The sequence below is a fragment of the Misgurnus anguillicaudatus genome, chromosome 3 (genome assembly GCF_027580225.2).
Source record: "Misgurnus anguillicaudatus chromosome 3, ASM2758022v2, whole genome shotgun sequence".
Taxonomy (NCBI): domain Eukaryota; kingdom Metazoa; phylum Chordata; class Actinopteri; order Cypriniformes; family Cobitidae; genus Misgurnus; species Misgurnus anguillicaudatus.
The window spans coordinates 37,239,120-37,259,990 of NC_073339.2; the positions used below are offsets into that span (position 1 = coordinate 37,239,120).

Below are 20,871 nucleotides of genomic sequence, written 5' to 3' on the forward strand. Positions count from 1 at the left end.
TATTTATAAAGCTTACATTTGTAAGTGTGACTTCCGTCGAATGCTAAGCAGGGCTCTCTCGGAAGTCAGAATAGGTGCTTAACTAACACACAGGAAAGTTCAAACAACAGTGAGAGGCCTAATAAATTATAAAATTTTACAGGGTTGTAGCAGGATATGGTGTTTAAAGTGGCATATACATAACTATCAGCAGTTTAAACTAGATGAGTTTTTCCCAGTATAAAGCTTTATTTTAATGCATGCCTTATACTTAGGACTCAAGATAGATAGATAGATAGATAGATAGATAGATAGATAGATAGATAGATAGATAGATAGATAGATAGATAGATAGATAGATAGATAGATAGATTATCTTAATCTGCACTGTCCAACCACAGCACTGCCATTTAGTGCAGAGTTCAGCTCATTTGCATTTTAAAGGACACACCCAAAAACGGCAAAAAAATTCTCACACCTACAAAGTGGCAATTTTAACATGCTATAATAAATGATCTGTGGGGTATTTTGAGCTACAACTTCACATACATACTCTGGGGACACCAAAGATTTATTTTACATCTTAAAAAAGTCTTGTGAAATGTCCCCTTTAATATGTGATAAAACTACTGTATATGCTTACAAAAATGTGCATCCTTTTGGAAACTCCGCTCTACCTTTCATTGTAAATGCAAAGAAAAGAGTAGCCATTATCTTTTTCAAAATATTTGTGTTCCAAGGAAAAAATTAAATCATACGGGTTTGAAATGACATGAAAGTGTTTTTTTATATTCTTTTGTTAACTATTTACTTTCACTATTTCTTTTATTTTAATTATTTATTTTTTATTTGTATATAAATATTATATTTAAATATTGTTTTTGTGTTTCCTTCATCTGTAACTGATCTATTATGGACACTGTGTGTGCAGGTTAACCTCTTTAACCAGTTACTGGAAACCCAAACTTACACAAGAAAAGATGTGTTTTGCCTCATTCAGCAACCGTATACAATGACCCCAAAAATAAATGGACAATTAAATGTGCTTAAAAATTATGAATTTACTGCATTAAAAAGTCAAACAAACAAACAATCCTTTCTCAGAATTAGCCATTTTTGCAAATATGATCAACTGTCTTGTCCCAAAATCATTTAAGTGGATGTATGAAATCAGTTACCAATAAGTTCCCAAAAGTGCACTAAGCAGAGTAACTAGGCCTATACAAAACAGAAGATTTGTCTCATATATACATACAAAAAATATTGTATTGTAAAATCTAACTTGCTATCTTTCTTTACAATAAACTTTTTTTAATATTTCATGCAATCACATTCATATGTGTGGAAACACATTTATCACAACAATCAAATGAGGATTTTAGTTGTAACATCTACTGGCACATTGTCATATTAAACTCCCCTGTCACAAAAATAAATTAAGAGTTCAGGTGACAAAATGCATGTATCTGTTTTCAACAGCACTATTACAGCTCGTTTTCATCTATGTTTCAATAGACAAACATCCCTATGGATTCCAAAATTGAAAGCAGTCCTCAGGAGATCATTAAGAATTAAGACATGAAGGACAGTCACAGGACATATATTTTTAGCCTGCAGGGCTCATTAATTTGAAACAAGTCCCTGCAAATTATTTTTCACTAAGTGAAATTTGCATCACATCCATATATATATAGCCATGCAATGTGTAAACACTTTTATTATTTAAAAAAATCAACAGTTAAAAAAAATCTCTTTTACTTGTTTAAGGTCATTAGCTAAGGGTTTGCGTTCCCATGTTTTATTCATTGCTGTGAGCCAACTGAAACCTCTCATTGTGAATTAATTAAGAAGCCATGTCGTAAATGTACTTTAGACCAATGTGTCCTTAAAAGACTCTGGAGAATTTTCAGTCCACAGCCTTACAAGTCAACCCCTGCATTAGATGTCATTAGTGAAAAAACCCTGCAATGAATGAACCATAACCCAAGAGGTACCCTGAGTATAAGCATCTCAATGTCAAGAAGATGAACTGATTTTTAAGAATCTACCAGACTTTATGTACTCTTTCACTTTATAAAACCATGTTCTTCAACCACTAAATTACCTCATATAGACAATGATGCACTTTCACACGTCAAACTAAATCTGGAGTCCCAATCCTCTTGCACACTGAAATGTAACAGGCTATTCTGAGTGGAGATTCCACCCAACTAATTATTTATAAGAGAGGAAATAACTGTGCACTAGTACCTAATGGAAAACAATAGCCTATGGACTTTTCAAGCTCTTTGGCAACCGGTCTGTGGCTACTGTTGGGTTAACCTGATCTTTGCGTTTGACCTAAATAATCATCTTTAAACATGTGCAAACACTAAATGTGTAAACAAACATTATTGGCCTAACCCTAAGGTCATTCCAATGTGCGTATTGCATTATCTTTAGTAGGTTGATCAACCCTACTGTCATTTTTAAACATTTGTAGCTCCATTAAAGGACCGTGCATTTCATTGGGCATCCTGTTGGCCTCAACAGGCACTAAATTGACATATCTGACTTCCACAGATGTATTATTAACAGAACTGGCCACATTATTACTGGAAACCGGATCCTTGCTCTGAATAGCCTTGGCGCACGCGTCACGACAGCACAGAAGTCGTGCAAAGGCATCCCTAAAATCATAATTGAACGCATAGATGATCGGGTTGAGCGATGAGTTGCACCACCCAAACCATACGAACACGTTAAAAGTTTCCTCGCTCACACAGTTCGGCTCCTGGCAGAAAGGAACCGCGCAATTTAAGACAAAAAACGGGAACCAACAGCACACAAAGACCCCCATGATCACAGACAGGGTTTTGAAAAGTTTGGTTTCTCTTATCGCACGATGATGGTGAGGACATGCGTGCGTACTTGTCCCGCAACTGAGCGCGCGATCTGCTGCGCGGTCCGCTGCGCGCTCCAAGGATGAGATCTTCTTGATCTGAACCTGAGCGATGCGATAGATCCGCGTGTATGTCACCACCATCACCGCAACGGGGATGTAAAAACTTATTAGGGAGGATGATACGGCATAAGTTCTGCTCAGGCTCGAGTCGCATGTTTCTTTGGTGCTTGCGTTGCCGGAAAACGTGCCCAGGTCCGCGCGATGCCAGTTGAGCTTCACGGGCACGAATGAAATGGTCACCGACACGATCCACATTACACTGACAATCACGAGGGCGACCTTACGGTTCATTTTCCTCTCGTACTGAAACGGGTTGGAAATGGCCCAGTATCTATCCACGCTTATTACGCACAGGTTGAGGATGGAGGCTGTGGAGCACATGATGTCAAAAGCCACCCAGCACTCGCAGAAAGACCCGAACGGCCAGTGTCCCGACACTTCCGTGGCGGCTTTCCACGGCATCACCAGAACAGCCACGAGAAGGTCTGACATGGCCAGAGACACGATGAAGACGTTGGTCACTTTACCTCTCAGGTGACGAAAGCGCAAAACGGCGGCGCACACCGTGAGATTCCCCAACAGAGTCCATAGCACTAGTAGAGAGAGCGCAAAACCCAGCAATATGCGACCCGCTGGTTCTCCTTGCGCGCTTTGTGAAGATGCCACAGACGTGCTTAAGTTGCTCATCTCTTGAAATCGTCCAGGAAAAAGACAAATATTTAGCCGGGTATGTTCCGTTTCTTATTCCTACAAGTAAAAACAAGCCCATTTACCCCGTGCGTTTCCGAAGTTGTCCTCACCGATTCGTCTTTTGGACCTCGTTAAAATGTCAAGCGTTTTCTCTATAGTGCAGATGCTGTTTTCAGGTGACCGCAACTTTTTCACTGATACGGGTGCAGGACGCCCTCTTTTGCCAATTCAGTCACTACTGATCTTGGTATTAAAATGTTTTTTTTTTAATGTATGTATGTACATAGAGACACTCTTAGAACGAATGTGTTAAAAACAACACATTAGTGTTGATTCTGGGACAACACACTAAATGTTATGATTATTGAAACAACACATTTTGTGTTACTTTTAACGCAACTTCTGTAATATTTTAACACAAAATCAACACTAAATGAGACAAAATGTGTTAAAATTACACATAATGTGCTAAAAGCTTAATGCACAAAAATGTGTAAAAATTAACACATCCTTTCCAAGAGTGTAGATAGATAATTTTTTTACAGTGTGGATAGATATAAATAGACAGATCACTCTAAGAAAGGATGAGTTCATTTGCACATTGTTTTGTGTTAAAACATTGTGTGTTATTTTAACACATTATTTGGGGATTTTGTGTAAACAAAACAAAAGGGACAACACAAGATGTGTTAAAAAAAAGATTCATTCAATTTACTCAGTTTTTTAAGGTAAGTGGTTGCAATCAATTTATTTAATCTACATTAAAAAAAAATAGAAAAACAAAACAAAAAACTTTTGTTTAAATGTAGCTTAAATAAATTGATTGCAAGCACTTAAAAAATTGAGTAAATTGAATGAATATTTTTTTGAGTGAACAACACAAAATTTGTTGTTCCAACAACTGAAAAAAAATATTCATTAAATTTACTTATTTTTTTTAGGTAAGTGGTCGCAATCAAGTTATTTAAGCTAAATTTAACCCTAATAAGTCCCTTGGGGTCAATTCTACCCCCAAGGCACTTTTCTGTGGGGGTAGAATAACTGGGCTTGATTTGGTCGTTCAAAAGAGGTGTAAAAAATTCACCAAAAGAGGCCCTTTGCGGGTAAAAATGACCCCAATTGAAATTAATGAGAAATGCAAAAAAAAATTCTTTTATTTGTCAAAAAATCAATGCATCCGAAATAAATCTAAAAATTTTAACACAGAAAGGTAGGCATGGTCCTAGAGCACAAATGCAATATAGAAAAGACATGCTCAATTACACACAAACAAACAGACACACACACACACAAACACACAAAGATATGACTGCCACAGAGAGTATTTTTACAGAATTTGGCAAAAAACAGCCACAGATGCAAAACAAAGATGTAAAATGCTCACACAGGTGTGTGCGCGCAAACACACATACACACATACACACACACACACACACACACACACACACACACACACACACACACACACACACACACACACACACACACACACACATTTGCAACCCCCCCACACACACAGACACAAACACACTTACATTCAGTCAAATTTCTGTGGCATTTTGTAAAAACAGACATTTCAAATGCATCAAAAACTACAAAAAAATTGTACTATTTGAAATAATATTTATTTTTAATGTCCTTTCTTATGTTTATATAAACATACATTTACAAAATGTATCACTAAAGTACTGATGTTGAGCAGTTAGCCACATCCAGTGAAATGAATGGGTCTCGGGTATCTGCTGGTCGAAATGATTATTTCCTAAACTGTAATTCTTTCGTTTTTTTCTAAACACCAAATGGCCAAATTCAACACATAACATCTAGATAAATACCTAAAAACAATTTAAATCAAATTTAGATAAAATGTATGTGAATTTTTCATTAAAAATTGATATTTTTCAGGCACATCAATGGTGTAGTTGAGGAGTCGAGTGGTAAACAGGTATAAAAGTACTTCATATCTCCCAAAACACAGCATTAATATATAGATGGGATGTAAACAAAAAAAAGATATATTATTTGTGTATATATATATATATTTTTTGTAATCACTCTTTTAATCTCTGGGGTCATTTTTAACCCCAAGGAACTGTAACGTATACAGGAAAATAGGGGCTTATGAGGGTTAAACAAAAAAAAGAAATACAAAACAAAAAACTTTTGTTTAAATGCAGCTTAAGTAAATTGATTGCACCCGCTTATCTTAAAAAAATGGAGTAAATTGAATGAATGATTTTTTTTAGTGAATAATAATAACAGAGATGTGTATAAGTACAACACATTTGACAAGAGTGAAGATATATAGATAGTTAGATACTTCCAGCAAGAACACTTCCACATCATCTATTCATGGACTTTATTTCACCATAGCAAAGTGAATGTCATTAGCAACAGTCAATGAGTGCAACAGTGGATTTCAGCCTACAGAAACTGAAATTGCATTGGTTATAAACACTATATAAATACAAAATCACAAGAAAACAGATAAATTAACACAGAAGGCTTGAACATAGCCTTTAATTAAACACATTAGGAGCTGTATTTTATCAGTGGAAGTTCATTATTTTAACATTTAGCTTACACAGTGACTTGGCAACATGGATAAATACTGTTTAATGGATAAATAATGTTCACAGCAGAATAAATGCAGGCACACTCAGTAAAACACAAGCATTTTCCCTAGTTATTTTAAACTTGCTTATTTACTGTACCAGATGACAATACAGAGAAATAAAAAATCTTGCATATAGGAGTGCTTTTGCATGTTTGAGGTAAAGTCAATAGCTCAGGCAGTGCCAGTCCAAGCCTTGGATTGACTGCTAAATGCTTGCCAAGTAACGCTGCGGCATCAGTTAATTTTCACGTGACATACTATAGATTTATCGCAAAATGTTTTTTTCTGACCACATACACAAAAAACATGAAGCATTATTATCCTCCAAGACATTATCAATAAACATGAGAATTAGTTAATAGCTCCCTAAATGTGCAATTTTTACAATAAAAGGTCAAACATGGTCCCTAGCTGTCACTGGGGCAGTACCCTTAAAAGGTCCTAATATATGTACATATGTAGTACCACCACAAGTTTATTAGGTACCAATATGGTCCTCTGAGGAACACTCTTTAGGTGCAAAGGTGTGCTTTTAAAAAGGGTCTGCCCCTGTGACAGCTATAGGGACCATTTTTTATTTTTAACAGTGTACTGTAAGTTCTGATAGATATTTATTGCACAGCACTCGATTAATTTTCCAGATAAACAAAATCTACAAGGGGATTGGAGTAGTAATGCAAACTTTAAGTCAAACTTAACATGCAAACATTTTTCTAAAGCTAAGAATGTCAAACTTTTAAAATGATATATTTTCCCCTTTTTAAATGCAGTTAAATCTAATATGGTGCCAAATAAAATTGCCTTCAAAGTATAAAGAGAGAGTATGATTCGAGTTTCAACATCTAAAAGTAAAATCATGCAATCCATCACCATCCTTTATCACAAAATTACATATAACACAAAATTAAAAATACTTCAGTGCACGGAGAACAGCAAAGTAAAAGTGCTTGCAACGCCAGCTACTGGTTCAGTTTCATGGTGCACTTATTAGCGGTACAACCATGCCAAAAACTGACCTCAAATCTGCATTTTAAAGCACTTTTCAGTCTACAACCATTTAAGAGCTTTGTCACTTGTAGTAGAAGCACCATTTTGTAAGATAACCAGCGATAGGGAATACTAACGCTAGGTTTCACGAGACATTTTTAACACTATATCACAAACACTGGGGTCACATCAATGAGCATGTCAGTCAGTAAGTCAGAAATGTGATCAGTTATTTCAACACTGTTTAAAATGCTACTTGAGTTGTTATGGATATAGAGTATTTTGGTGATTGTCTAGCTATAATCTATAGATATTTGTCTTTATCAGTGAGGCTATTGTATACAATGTGCACAGCAATATGCACTGTGGAAGGGGCATTCACTGCACATATAAGGTGATCACACAGAATATAGACTATAATTTTACATGCATGAGTAAAAAGTACACAAAACGTTCGTTCACTGTGTGAAGACAATACTGATGGTTTTTCCACACAAGCACACACGCTTGACCTGATTTTGCCAAGTAAGAGATGGCAACTTACTCAGGGCAACTTATTGTGAAAAACATATTTGTAAATAAAGCTAAACCCAACCTAACCATAATTGAACCCTAAAATCAGAGGGAAATGATAAATTAAAACAATGGTCTAGAAGCAGCAAATCCTGGTTGTAAGCTTAAACTTATTAAACTGTAAACATATTTCTGAAATCTGATTGGTTGATTGAAATGTTGTCCCAGGGTCAACATAATGTTTCCCTGTGAGGACAACCACTTGGCAAAATCAGAACGCACGCACACATTCACGCACACAAACACAAACACGCTGAAGTCTTAACCAAGGCTGGTGATATTAGAGCGACCACCCGGGGGTGCTACAATACGGTGCCCAGAACGTCGAGGAACGCTGTCATCAATTTGAGCCCCTAAATTCAACAAAGAGAAAAAATATATAAGCTTACTTACATTTATGTATTTATATAAATGTAATGTAATGCAATCATCTTCAAATGCATTTAGTATGAATAGCCACAGTCTGACATCATCCTACCTGATAGGCTGAAGTTAGACTGATGCAAGTTTCTGATTGGTGGAGGCTGGTGTGAAGTGGGTGAGGTCTTGGCAGAGGGTGCTGGGGTTATATATTTGGGTGTTGCTGGGACATCGTACACTGGACCATCGTACATCCCACGAGACACTCCCTGCTTGCTTATCGCCTTTCAAACACAAGTTAAAAATTAAGTTTGGTTTAAAGAAAACAAGAATTACGTGACACATATCCTAAGATGTGAAACTTAACAGGTGTTGATCACATATATTTTACAATATTGGGTGATTCTCGCGAAATTAGACTTATGAGGTGTCATGAAACATTTTTAGATAAAAAAAGTAAATGCAGAGTAAGAGTATCAAAATAATAAGCAATTACAAACATCTCTTCATGTACTATTTTGCACATGATTTCAAATGACATCATATAAACCAATTTTGTTGTTTTTTCCACATTTAAGGGGAAATGTTTCATTACCGCAACATGTCCACGAATGGATTTGGGTTCTTTGACATAAAAAATAAAAAGCTTCAGTGCATGTTATACTATAACGTTTACAGTCAAGAAACATGTGGTGTTTGGTGATCATTGGTAAATGTAGAGACAATAATAAGGAATATAAATGTCTCCAAGACCAATTTTCTCATCCTCCGCAACAATTTTCAATCATTGTTTAAGCCCTCAAGGAACTAACATTTTCCCCAAAAAAAAAATTGTTGGAAGGGACATAATTGACTGTGACACTTAAGATGGCTACCAGGTAAGCAGTTCTTATTTTTCTCTCCAGATAAAAGTAGAAATTTTGTTTGTCATAGTACCTAGACAAGTTTTAGTTCTCATTACCAAAACAGGCATTTGTAAATGCATATATTTAATGTAATATCATGTTGCGGTAATGATAATTTTTTGATAATGATAATCTAAAAAAATGTAAATAATTCTATAGGAAATATTTTTTAAATCCTCTAAAAATAAAGTTATAGTAAGTTCAGACCTTAATCTTATATGTGCAAAAAAAAAAATGGCTTCAAGGGCTTTTTAAAAAAATCTGATGATTTCGTGAGAACCACCCTATTGTGTTTCCAAATTCTCAAAATGTTCCCAAACAATCGACCTTGGTCATTTAATTCCATTTATTTAATAATAAACTTCAAATGCCGAATTATCAAATTTTTCCACCAACTCAGTCACTCACAATGTCTTGTCTTGTTTGTTTTATAAAAAAATCTGGCGGGAATTTATGTCAGGTAATTACGAGGTATCCAGAAGAGAGCGCTGAACATAGATCAGTACAAACACAATTGACGACGCATTTCATTTTTATTTAAATTCATAATAAAACTGACTCCAAATAAGTGATAAACATGGTTTACTTAAGAGATCAACATCCCTTAGTGGCAGCCATCAGAGTTTTGAAACGTTTTGAGCCTTGTTTAGTGAAATCAAGTGACTTGCCCAATTTGATACACGCTCTGAATCAATGATTCGAAATAAAAGATTCGTAAAGGTTTTGAAGCTGCATGAAGCAGTGTTTTGAAAGTGGCCATCACTAGCTCTCAGGATTGGGCATTGCTTGTACCGTATGTTAATAATTTGGCAAGCAACTTTTGTATGAGCAACAATCTCCACATAACATTATATGAAAGTTAACTAAAAACTGAATAGAGGTCAGTAAATAAATCATGCAAATGTATTTACTTCTTTAGTTACATTACTTAAAACTGAATTCAGACGATGCTATATTATAACTAGAATCATACCTTGTCGCGGATCTTAATGCGTTGGTAGGCATAGTCAGGGAAGGGTTTGCGGGAGATATAGCGTCCAGTCCCCTGCGAAACGTGTAGTTTCCCATCCTCAAGTGCAATCCTGCCCTGACTGACCACATACATGGGACCACCACGACACTCCATTCCCTCAAAAATATTATATTCTAGAGCCTAGAAACAACAGAAACCAGAGGGAAAATTTGAATAACTCAAAAATCACAGCCATTTCTGTAGCTGGTTATGGTCAATGCTATGCGTTTATTTCCCTTCACAATTACTCAAATGTTAAGGACCTTAAATACAGGGAGCATCCCAATTCAGGGGCTGCGTCCTTCGAAGGCCATATTTGAAGGCCAATGATGTCACCAGGCCTGTCTCAATTCGAAAGCTCCTTCACATGCAGCCTCTAAATGCGGCCTTTGTTTCCGCTGAAACCAAGGATCCATAGATTGATCCTTCCCAGCCTTGGGTATCCTAAGATTTTGCTTATTAAAGGTCCTTGTTATGGTTTTTTTATTATAAATGAGGTTTTACTGATGTGAATAAATAATATTGCTACAATATTTAACATGTTGCGTTTTACTTTTTGTATATCTATAAGGTTGGTAAATTATACTGTTGGGTAGTATAATCTGCATCAATGTCATATTTTCTAAAATAAATAAAAAACTATATAAAAAATCTGGCTCCATATTTATTTTTAAAAGTCGGAAAGGTCTCAGCTGGTGTGTCCCGCGGACAACAATGTGGGCGGGAACAGCAAGTGACGCAACTTCCCCCATAGGCTAGAACGTCTAATTTCAGTTCACTTTGTGGACTTCAAAGGCCGCAGCCTTCAAATACAGAGTCTTGCCTTCAAAGTCTGCATCCTTGTAAGGATCCAGACCTTGAATTAGGATGCACCCACAATCTCAGTTCTTATAAAATCGCGCTGAATGCACAAATGCAAAATACACTCTTACCGACAGCTGTGCTTTTGCTGTGATAGTCTTTATATTATCAGGGTCCCAGATAACAATGTCGGCATCCGAACCCACTGCTATCCGACCCTTGCGTGGGTAAAGGTTAAAGATTTTGGCTGCATTGGTGCTCGTAACTGCAACAAACTGGTTTTCATCCATTTTCCCCATGGCCTGTGAAAAATTTATCAAGCAAACACTGCTGTTAGATGCAGGGGGGGGGGGGTAAGTCTTTATAAATTAGATATGCACCGATATATCGGCCAATAATCGCTATCGGTCGATAAAAGCAATTTTTCACAATATAGTTAGTTCTCTATGTATAGGAAATGTAAAGAAACACATTCTAAAAAATTTGCAATGTAAAAGCATGTATACATAGGGGAACCATTTTTAATGCTATATAGCACCTACATAGCACATATGAAGAACCATATGGCACCACTAGGACCACTTATGGTTCTACAGAGCACTATATGGTTCTACACAGATGCAATATGGCACTCAAAATGGTTCCCCTAGTGAACCACTTTAAGTGCTATTTAGCACCGTTTGTTAATGTTCAATATAAATGGAAAATGTAATCTTCAGAATTTAGTTAATGAAATTTAATATAACCATCAAACTATCGGCATCGTTTTTGGTAGATATTTGAATAATCGGATATCGGTAGAAAAATGTAATATTGGTGCATCTCTAATATAAATATATGTACACATACACTTACCACAGCTTTGTCCCATACAAAACCCATTCTCTCCTGCACTCCATTGGTTCCCTCGGGTATAAGGGTAAAGTTGTCTTTTCCTATGGCCTTTTGGGAAGTACTGTAAGCACAGTGGCCACTACCCACGACCTGCAGGTCCCCACTATAAAATGAGGACATAGTAAAGAGGCATACACTGTAATTCTTATAAAATTAGGAAAAGTCACTAAGTATGAACCTGTCTATACTTATTATGATTACTATTATAAATGTATACATTTATAAATATGGAAATATGTGGCCATGTCTGTGAAATTCAGGGTAAAGTCTTATAATCTAATTATGAAATTAGGAGCATCAAAGTTTGATTTCAATCTTTGACATGACCTAAGTCAATATTAAATATATATATATTTTTTTACTTTACGTTATGTAGGATGATTTTATTTAGAAAACAGACTGTAAAAAATACATGTAAATAATGCAGTTAAAGCTTTCCATAAAAAGTTTACTAATAAAAATGCTCGGTACTGCCTCTAATTTACTGGATTGTAACGTACTGTATCTATGCTAAAAATGAATGTCATCTATCCAACTGTGTTTGACTGCCTCTGTGTGGCAGTACGAGTGTATCTGTGCCATTAAGGGTGTATGTGCACATTAATGTATGTGTGCCTGCCGCTAGGAGTTCATGTCAAACATAGTGACATCTCTTTTAGTCTAGCAGCTTAGCTGCAAGTCTACAAGTTGTGTGTGTGGTGGTGATGGTGAGCTCTGTAACCATGGCAACAGAGGATAGAAGCCCGATCTATATTTAGAAATAGGGCCAGTAAAAAATGTGTCTGCAGTTTGGGTGTAGCATAAAGTAATGGATAGAGTAGAAAACACTACACTGTATCTATGATGTATAGAAAATACTATAATGACGAATTAAAAATGTCACATTTAAAGGCAAAGTGCATGATTTCTGAAAAACGCTTTGGAAAAGGGAGTCGGGCTGACTACCAAAACACACTTGTAGCCAATCAGCAGTAAGGTGCGTGTCTACTAAACAACAACGTTGCCTGGGTTGCGTATGTGTGGGGCGGGTCTATCAAAAGAAGGTCCAGATTCTATTGGGAGAGGGGCTTGTTTGTTTAGGTGGCTTCAAATGCCAACATTGGCTTTCAGAGATCATGCACCCTGCCTTTAAGTCTAAAATTCAAGCTCTTAAGTTTCTTACCAGGCAAGCAGAGAGTGAAGGTGATCGGGTGTAGTCGGGTCCGGGCTGAGGGGTGGAGAGGTCACGTAAGCTGCTGCTTTCGCCCAGTTTTTGCTCCAGTAATGCGACCCATCTGTTGCCAAGCTGGCTGTAATTGGCTCCCCAAATACAACAGAACCTAAAACAGGTGCAGTTAGGAGAATTTGTTTAACAATTGGGACCTTTGTGAAAACCAGCTAAAGTATTTATTGTTTTCTACATAAAATCATCCTACATAATGTAAAGAACATTTAACATTAATATTTTTAATATTGATTTAGAAAAGTTGTGTCAACGATTGAAATCAATGTAAAATCAATGACTGAAATCGAACTTTGATGCTCCTTATCTCAAAATTAGATTATGGGACTTTAGCCTGAATTTCACAGACAGAGTCATAATTTATACAAATATTGAGCTGTGCTAGACACCAAATACATTTTTTGTTCTGAATTCATTTAGATACATCTTGATATTAGGGACATTCCACTTTTTTGAAAATATGCTCATTTTCCCGTTCCCTAGAGTTAAACATTTGAATCTTACGGTTTGGAATCCATTCAGCTGATCTCCGGGCCTGGTGGTACCACTTTAGCCTAGCTTAGCACAATCCATTGAATCTGATTAGACCATTAGCATTGCACTAAAAAATAACAAAAGAGTTTCAATATTTTTCCTATTTTAAACTTGACTCTTCTGTAGTTACATCGTGTACTAAGACCGATGGAAAATTAGAAGTTGCGATTTTCTAGGCCGATATGGCTAGGAACTATACTCTCATTCTGGCATAATAATCCAGGACTTTGCTGCTGTAACATTGCTGCAGCAGGCGTAGTGATATGACGCACTGCCCAAAAATTGTCTCCTTGGTTACTTTCAATAGCAGGGGACTATTTTCAGAGAGTGCGTAATATCACTACACCTGCTGCAGCCATGTTACAGCAGCAAAGTCCTTGATTATTACACAAGTTTGAGAGTATAGTTCCTAGCATATCTGCCTAAAAAAATCTTTTAATTTTCTGTCGGCCTTAGTACACGATGAAACTACAGAAGAGTCAAGTTTTAAATAGGAAAAATATCAAAACTCTTTGGTTAATTTTGAGCGCAATGCTAATGGTCTAATTAGATTCAATGAATTGTGCTAAGCTATGCTAAAAGTGGTAGCGCCAGACCCGGAGATGAGCTGAATGGATTCCAAAATGGTAAAAATCAAATGTTTAACTCTAGGGGAGCTGGAAAAATAGCATATTTTCAAAAATAGTGGAGTGTCCCTTTAAGATTGACACCACATTCAATTGATCTACTTGTAAACTAATTATCCACGGTCACCTTTTTTCCGGGCTTGGGACACGGTCTCAGCTGCGCTTTTACTCATCACTTTGGTAATGTAGACAGGGCAATTGACTTGGTTGCCAAGGGTGATGGCGCGGAAAACAGCCTCTGCCTCCAGCTGAGAAACCAACAACCAATCACATGGGGACAATTAACTCACCAGTCTTATCTCACCAAATAAACAGTTTAATCCAAACTCTAATGAGTTTATCAATACAAACTTAGCCCACCTCTTCCGGGCGGCTCAGCGGATGGCCCTCTGGACCAGTGATGCCCATGCCCAGAATTTTGTTTTGTTCCTGGAACACAAATGTTTACTTAAAATAATGATTGCACAAATAATATAATTTGTTCTTGTTCCTTAACTTGTTGTTGTTCAATAATGAAGCGTTTATTAAACATATTAAGCCCAGAAAGACCTTAGGATCAGTTTTCAAGGCAATGACTTTATCGTGTATGTTGGTAAACAATTATAATACAAGGGTACCTGTGCTATAAGGTCACCATTCTCTGCGTGCACCATCGCTACAGCACCCAACTCTTTAATGTATAAGAATGCTTCATACAACTGAGAAGAAAAAAGTGAGAAAGTTGATAAATTGTTTTTTTTTAAATAGACAGAATCTAGACCATATAGCTATGTTACAAATGTCAGCATTAACTAACCTGAGAATCAGTCATTTGGAATAAGTCTTTATAAGCCATGTACACTTGGAAAGAGTTAATTCCTGCAAAAAGAAACAAAAAATCAACAAAGTCAAATTTAAAAGTGACTCACACATGCAATCCTGCATTAACTACATAAACAGAAGGCAAACACTTGGTCTCAAACTGTATATTATAAACAAATGAATTCAATTTTTTTGTACTTGGCGCTCTTAAAGGAGGGGTTCAATGGTATTTCAAGCATTCTGACTTATTAACACAGTTTTAGAGTTGTTTCCTCATGCTAAACGTAGGCAAAGTGTTAAAAAAGCAAATACAGAGTATTTCTGTGCCTAATGCACTTCCCCAGGGTTCGTACAAGTTTCGGAAAGTTTTTTTCGATTACAGGTCCAACTTACGTTTCAGGGGTTTTCTATACGTATCACTTCTTTATATGGGCACTTCCCCCCGGAAAACCCCGCCCACCCGTCAATCAGCGGGAGACGCTAGAACTTGCAAACATCTTATCACGCCACTCAGCTTTGTTTAATTTTAAAACTCAACAATGGCACGAAAGAAGAAGTGTGTTTTTGGGTGTAAGGAGAAGAAATCCAGCCTTATGAAAACAACGGATATAGTTTATTATCCGGGGTAGCAGCGGAGTTTTGCGTGTGTTTGATGCGCTGGATTTTCCCAACCGGGTCACGAGTTGCATGCGGCACTTTTGTCTTATGTTGGAAATAGGCGCGTGCATATTATATAAATGACACGAACATGTAGTGAATCATAAGTTAAACAGTGTTGTATAGTGTTGTATGACTCGTACTCGCTCCTCCCGCGGTATAACTCCTCCTTCTTCATATTTTCATATGTTATCGGAAAGATTCGGTAAAGCTAATCTTTCTTTTATAAATCTGATTAAACTAAAGACTCTTCGGAGATATAAAGGATGTAATACTACTCTATAGGTACTCCAGATTAACATCAGAAATGCAGAAACAGCGTGTGTTACGTGAGCTTTAACAGCACAAATAGCATGGCAAGAGACACTGAAGAAAACACAAAACAACGATTATAAAACTAATTGCAGAATTGCTTGCTTTGAACAGCCCCCAAGACATTAATTATCGGTCAAAGTGATGTGTAAATAACATAGTTGTTCACCTTTGTCCTGTACCAGCTGTTCCAGCTCCTCCTTTACACCATCATGCCACTGTGGGATATCCACATGTAGTGAATAATCACAGCAGGACTTCTTATCGGCCGCTTCCTGCCACTTCTCAAAGGCCTCCAATAGACTTTCGCCTGGCTGTGGACTCACATGGTCAACTGAAACAAGACGTGACCATTCACTTAAATGTGTAATATGAATTAATAGTGCTGCTCATAAACGACTGTGTAAATAATATCCTCTATTGAAATGAGTGGAGGCGGAAACAGTATTCCTTACATCATGACTTAACAAGCTAATAGAAGGATAGATACTCAATGATCATGGTGGTGCCTCCTGCCAGAGCAGCTTTGGTACCCTGGTAGAAGTCATCTATTGGTGGGGTGCCTAGGTAAGGCTTAAGCAGGCAGGTGTTCACATCAATGCCACCAGGTATCACCATACACCCATTAGCCTCAATCACCTTCACACCACCAGGCACAATTAGGTTCTCCCCAACCTGTCTGGAGGAAAGATGGAAAGATTAACAGAATGCAAAAGAGGGACGAGGAAAACATTAATAGAAAAACATCAATACTACACCAATGCACACTGGATTAAATGACAGAATCAAATTTCGTTAAATATTTAAAATATATACTTCAACGGAAGTTCAGTTCTATCTGCATTTGTGCTTTTTTATTTAAAAGAATGTAGATGTGATGTATGAAAGTGAATGGGATCAGTCTGTAAATGTTAAAATGCATATCCATCTCAAAAGCATAGCCATATGTAAATGTATTTTTATGTTAATGTGATTTTACTGTGATTAATTCGCATGGAGTGCTAAATTTCTATGTGTAATATCCAACGCATTCTCAAGGCAAGTCGTGGTATAGTCACGAAATATTTGATTTATTTATCCGTGTTCATGGACACGATTTTCCTCTTTTTTCATGCCATTGAGCACGAATGTCTTTTTCGTGTCACTCAGCACGTAATTTTATATGTTGTTTTTTTCATAGTTTTTTCCTATTTTTAAATCATTGTCGCTTGGGGTTGGGGTAGGATGTCATTTTATGTATTGGTTTCTACATGCAGGGTTTCCACACCTTAGTTAACTTCAAATTCAAGGACCTTTCAAGGACTTTCCAGGTCCAATACCCTCAAATTCAAGGACTAAATGTGGGGACACATTTCAATTAAGTGCAAGGTTACATCGTGTTACCTTTTAAGATAACTTTTTACAGTTCCCTTTTAAGGGAACTCGCGTTGCGTCACTGCGGTGACACTTTGGGGACGCCTCCAGGGGTAAGTGTGTCTGAATGTGTATATCAAATTTAACCAATGGTGAGGCTTAACGACAAAGACAGGGTGACAAGGGAGCCAGGAAGTATATCGCTATCTGAAATATCGCCAAAGATGTCGTAACAGGGACGCCGAAAGTATGGCATTGGAGACGCTTCGTCTCGTTCCCTTCTCAGGAAACAACAGTTGCATGTAACCCGGGATGTTTTCATGCGTCAAACACAACTATGCAAAAAAGCATTTTGGTATAAATCAACATTCGCATACAGAAGATATAAGCATTTAAAGTGAACAGTTTAGCACGTGTGCTTAAAAGGCTAAACATTTTATGATATTATGCAACACTACACAGGAAATAAAATGGATTTTTTTCCAGAAAACTTATTGCATAAAATAGATTCAAGCACTTTCAATGACCTGTATCTATGTATGAATATTTTCAAAAACTTCCTAGGGCCTTCATTTTTTTCCCCAGATTCACAAACTTTCAAGGATTTCAAGTACATGTTTTTCTTACGATTTTAAAACCGCTTGGGGTCGCGGTTACGGTTGGGGTTTGGGTTAAGATGTCTGAAATATAATTGAAAGTGGTTCCAACCCCAAGCAACAATGATAAAAAATAGAAAAACAATGATAAAACAATACATAAAATGAAACAAAAAAGAAAGTTGTGCTACGGACATAAAAAACTATTTATAGAAATTCGTGCTGAGTGACACAAAACTATTTATAGAAATTCGTGCTGAGTGACACGAAAAAGACATTTGTGCTCAGTCGGAGGAAAAATTGTGTCCATAAATCAAATATTTTGTGACTATACCACGACTTGCCTTGAGATTGGATTGGTAATATCACAATATGCCATTTTGACAAGCAAATATTGGTCATAACTTGTAATGTGTTCATGAGGATTGAACCCATAATAACTCAATGTTCTACCAATTGAACTACAGGTGGAATATTTACAAGAACATATTTTAAAAACTCTTACTGGAAATGTTTTAATAATCTGTAAAATAAACAATAACTACGAACAACGGCATTGCACTCCAAACAGTACAGTAATAATAAGAAAAATGTATGTCTTAAAAAGCAAGCATGTCTTACTTAATAACTCCATCTTCAACATAGACATCCGCAAAGAGCGACTGATCATCATTAACCACCCTACCACCTTTAATCAGCAATCGCTCACTCTGAGGAAGACAGGAACAGACAGTGGTAAAAATAGATGAATAATGGCAACACCTTTTTAACACATTTGCAGATCAATGAAATGCAATTCAAAGGAGAGACTTTTGCTGTATTACAGTATTAGCATCACACTCTGTAAATGGATGGGGTTCTCTGATCCAATAAGAGCAAACTCTTTAATGTAGAAGGATGTTAGTTTGCCATGGCAACCCTGCATCCTCCAGCTGTCAGGGCGGCACATACCAATGTGCCTTAATGGCATCTTGGGCTCCATCTTTGGAAAAAAAGGCATGTCAACCCAACATACACTATAGAGAGCAACCAGATTTTATAGGATTAGAATCCCTTGTAATCCACTGATCATGACATACAGACAAAAATGCAATACAGCCAGTGGATTTATCCAGTTCTTTGTCTCGGGTTGTTCACTAAAAAAATAATCTCTGCTCTTAGCAGCCAACCCTGTTGCTGAAAATTGCACTGGCTGTGATCTGTCAAGCCGCCTCAAAAGGTGCATCGATTAGCCTAAATATTTTGTTCCCAGCATCCATATATCACATACCCTTTAATGTATGGTAGGGAAGCGCGCACGTCTTTCAAAAATGGTTACCTTATAACGTTGTCTGATTTAAATGCTCTTGTAAACGGGTTTGGCCTCTGCTTTGTTGTTTCACTAAGAATTTAATTCCTACTCGTTTACCCATGCGCAGAGATTACCGGGTAGCGCCTCGCGGCCAATCTTACCGTCAAATGCGGGATGTTCTTTTTTCCCTGATAGCCCGTCCCAGACATCTCTCTTTTCCCAGCCCGGTGTCAATCACGGATGAGGAAATAAACAATGACCCGCTTCTTTTGTGCAACCAACCAACTTAACGAACAAGCGCTCCGTTAGTGCAAGATGCGCGCGCGCCTCACCCGAGGGTTGTTTGAGCGCTTGCGTGTTCCCGTGTGTGTGTGTTCATCAATGTGTGTTGTATGTTCGCCTATGTGAAGACGTGTTTTGTGAATTGCATGTTGGAGCGCCCCCCTCACGTGAAACAAAGAGGGAGAAGCCTCAACGTCAATGTCAACGTCAGTGTTGTGTTGACCGATAGTTTTGTGTGTTGAAAAATGTATTAAACTTGATAGGCAATTTCAAAAATATAATAAATAAAAATGTGCAAATTCATTTAAACACTTGTCCCGCACAAAAGATTGTGTAAATCGTTATAGCCTAATAAAAATGACATAATAATAATACCTTTATAAATTAAAGTAACAACAATATAATAATAATTATTATTTTATTTTATTATCACTGTTATTATTTTATTATAATAGCCTCATACCTTCCTGTCGTTTTCCCCCAGAAATTCCGGTCCCGTCTGAGCGGTGTCTTCGACACCTGAGCGGCCGTCGTCTATCTCGCCCGGGGAGTTGCTGACGGACCCGCCGCTGATCTCATTGGCTTCACAATCCCCATCCACAATGCGCTCCCTGCTCCAGCTCCGCGGCGCCCTGTTTTCTTTCCTTCCCACTGCGTACTGATCGAAATCTATAGTTTTACTATCAAATGCCCCCTCAACAGAGGTAAACATCCCATGATGCTTGTGTCGCTGGTTGGGTCCGGTCGAGATGGGTTTAGCCAGGTACACAGGGAGCTCATCCTCCCGGTTCCACTGTCGCCTGCAGTCCGACATCACAGCAGATGGATGTTTATATCACGCAAATATATAGGGTGTTAAAAAGTAGGTCAGCTCTGGATGTCGGGGGATGCGGAGATCACAACCGCACGCAGACTGAGCACTTCTGATAATGCGAAGGATGCTCCAGTTTTTGGCACAGGGTAGTTATATTACAATGCGAATTAATATGAAATAATCCGAGTTATGTAATGTTGCATTGTCAAATCAAATCCACACACAAAATTACGTTGAGATTATATCCGCAATTTGTCGGGTTGAAGAGTTGGGAAACGCAGCACCGAGCATCCTCTTCCAAAAAGTGCGTGCAAGATGCGCAGGAAACACTGCAGTGCGAGTTTTAGAATTGTCCTCTGTTTTCAGTAAAAATATTTAAAAACTATTCAATTAAGATGCTGTTTCTTGATGAGCAAAACGACCCAAGAAAATAAGTCTAGTTTTTAGACCAAAAATATTAAATTTAAGTGATTTTGTGCATAAAACAAGCAAAAAAATATTTTTTCTTGAATTTAGTGTTTAAGAAAATTTTTCAATATTGTTTTGCTTACCCCATTGCCAGATTATTATTTTTTGCTTGTTTTATGCACAAAATCACTTAAATTTGATATTTTTGGTCTA

General features: G+C 37.2%; 2 protein-coding genes across 2 annotated transcripts; both read right to left on the reverse strand.

Moving 5' to 3' along the window:
• Nucleotides 1-543: 543 nt before the first annotated feature.
• LOC129445486 (D(1) dopamine receptor) lies at nucleotides 544-3,764 on the reverse strand. The gene has a single exon (XM_055206688.2). It carries the CDS (start codon nucleotides 3,608-3,610, stop codon nucleotides 2,390-2,392), a length of 1,221 nt encoding a protein of 406 aa, XP_055062663.2. The 5' UTR covers nucleotides 3,611-3,764; the 3' UTR covers nucleotides 544-2,389.
• A 2,184-nt stretch (nucleotides 3,765-5,948) lies between these two features.
• On the reverse strand, nucleotides 5,949-20,605 carry crmp1 (collapsin response mediator protein 1). The gene is made up of 14 exons (XM_073866071.1): nucleotides 19,900-20,605; nucleotides 18,485-18,573; nucleotides 16,405-16,593; nucleotides 16,084-16,244; nucleotides 14,941-15,002; nucleotides 14,762-14,842; nucleotides 14,505-14,573; nucleotides 14,272-14,392; nucleotides 12,925-13,081; nucleotides 11,724-11,865; nucleotides 11,000-11,170; nucleotides 10,029-10,208; nucleotides 8,269-8,434; nucleotides 5,949-8,143 (listed from the first exon to the last, which is right to left on the reverse strand). Exons 1-14 carry the CDS (start codon nucleotides 20,248-20,250, stop codon nucleotides 8,052-8,054), a joined length of 2,031 nt encoding a protein of 676 aa, XP_073722172.1. The 5' UTR covers nucleotides 20,251-20,605; the 3' UTR covers nucleotides 5,949-8,051.
• Nucleotides 20,606-20,871: the final 266 nt, after the last annotated feature.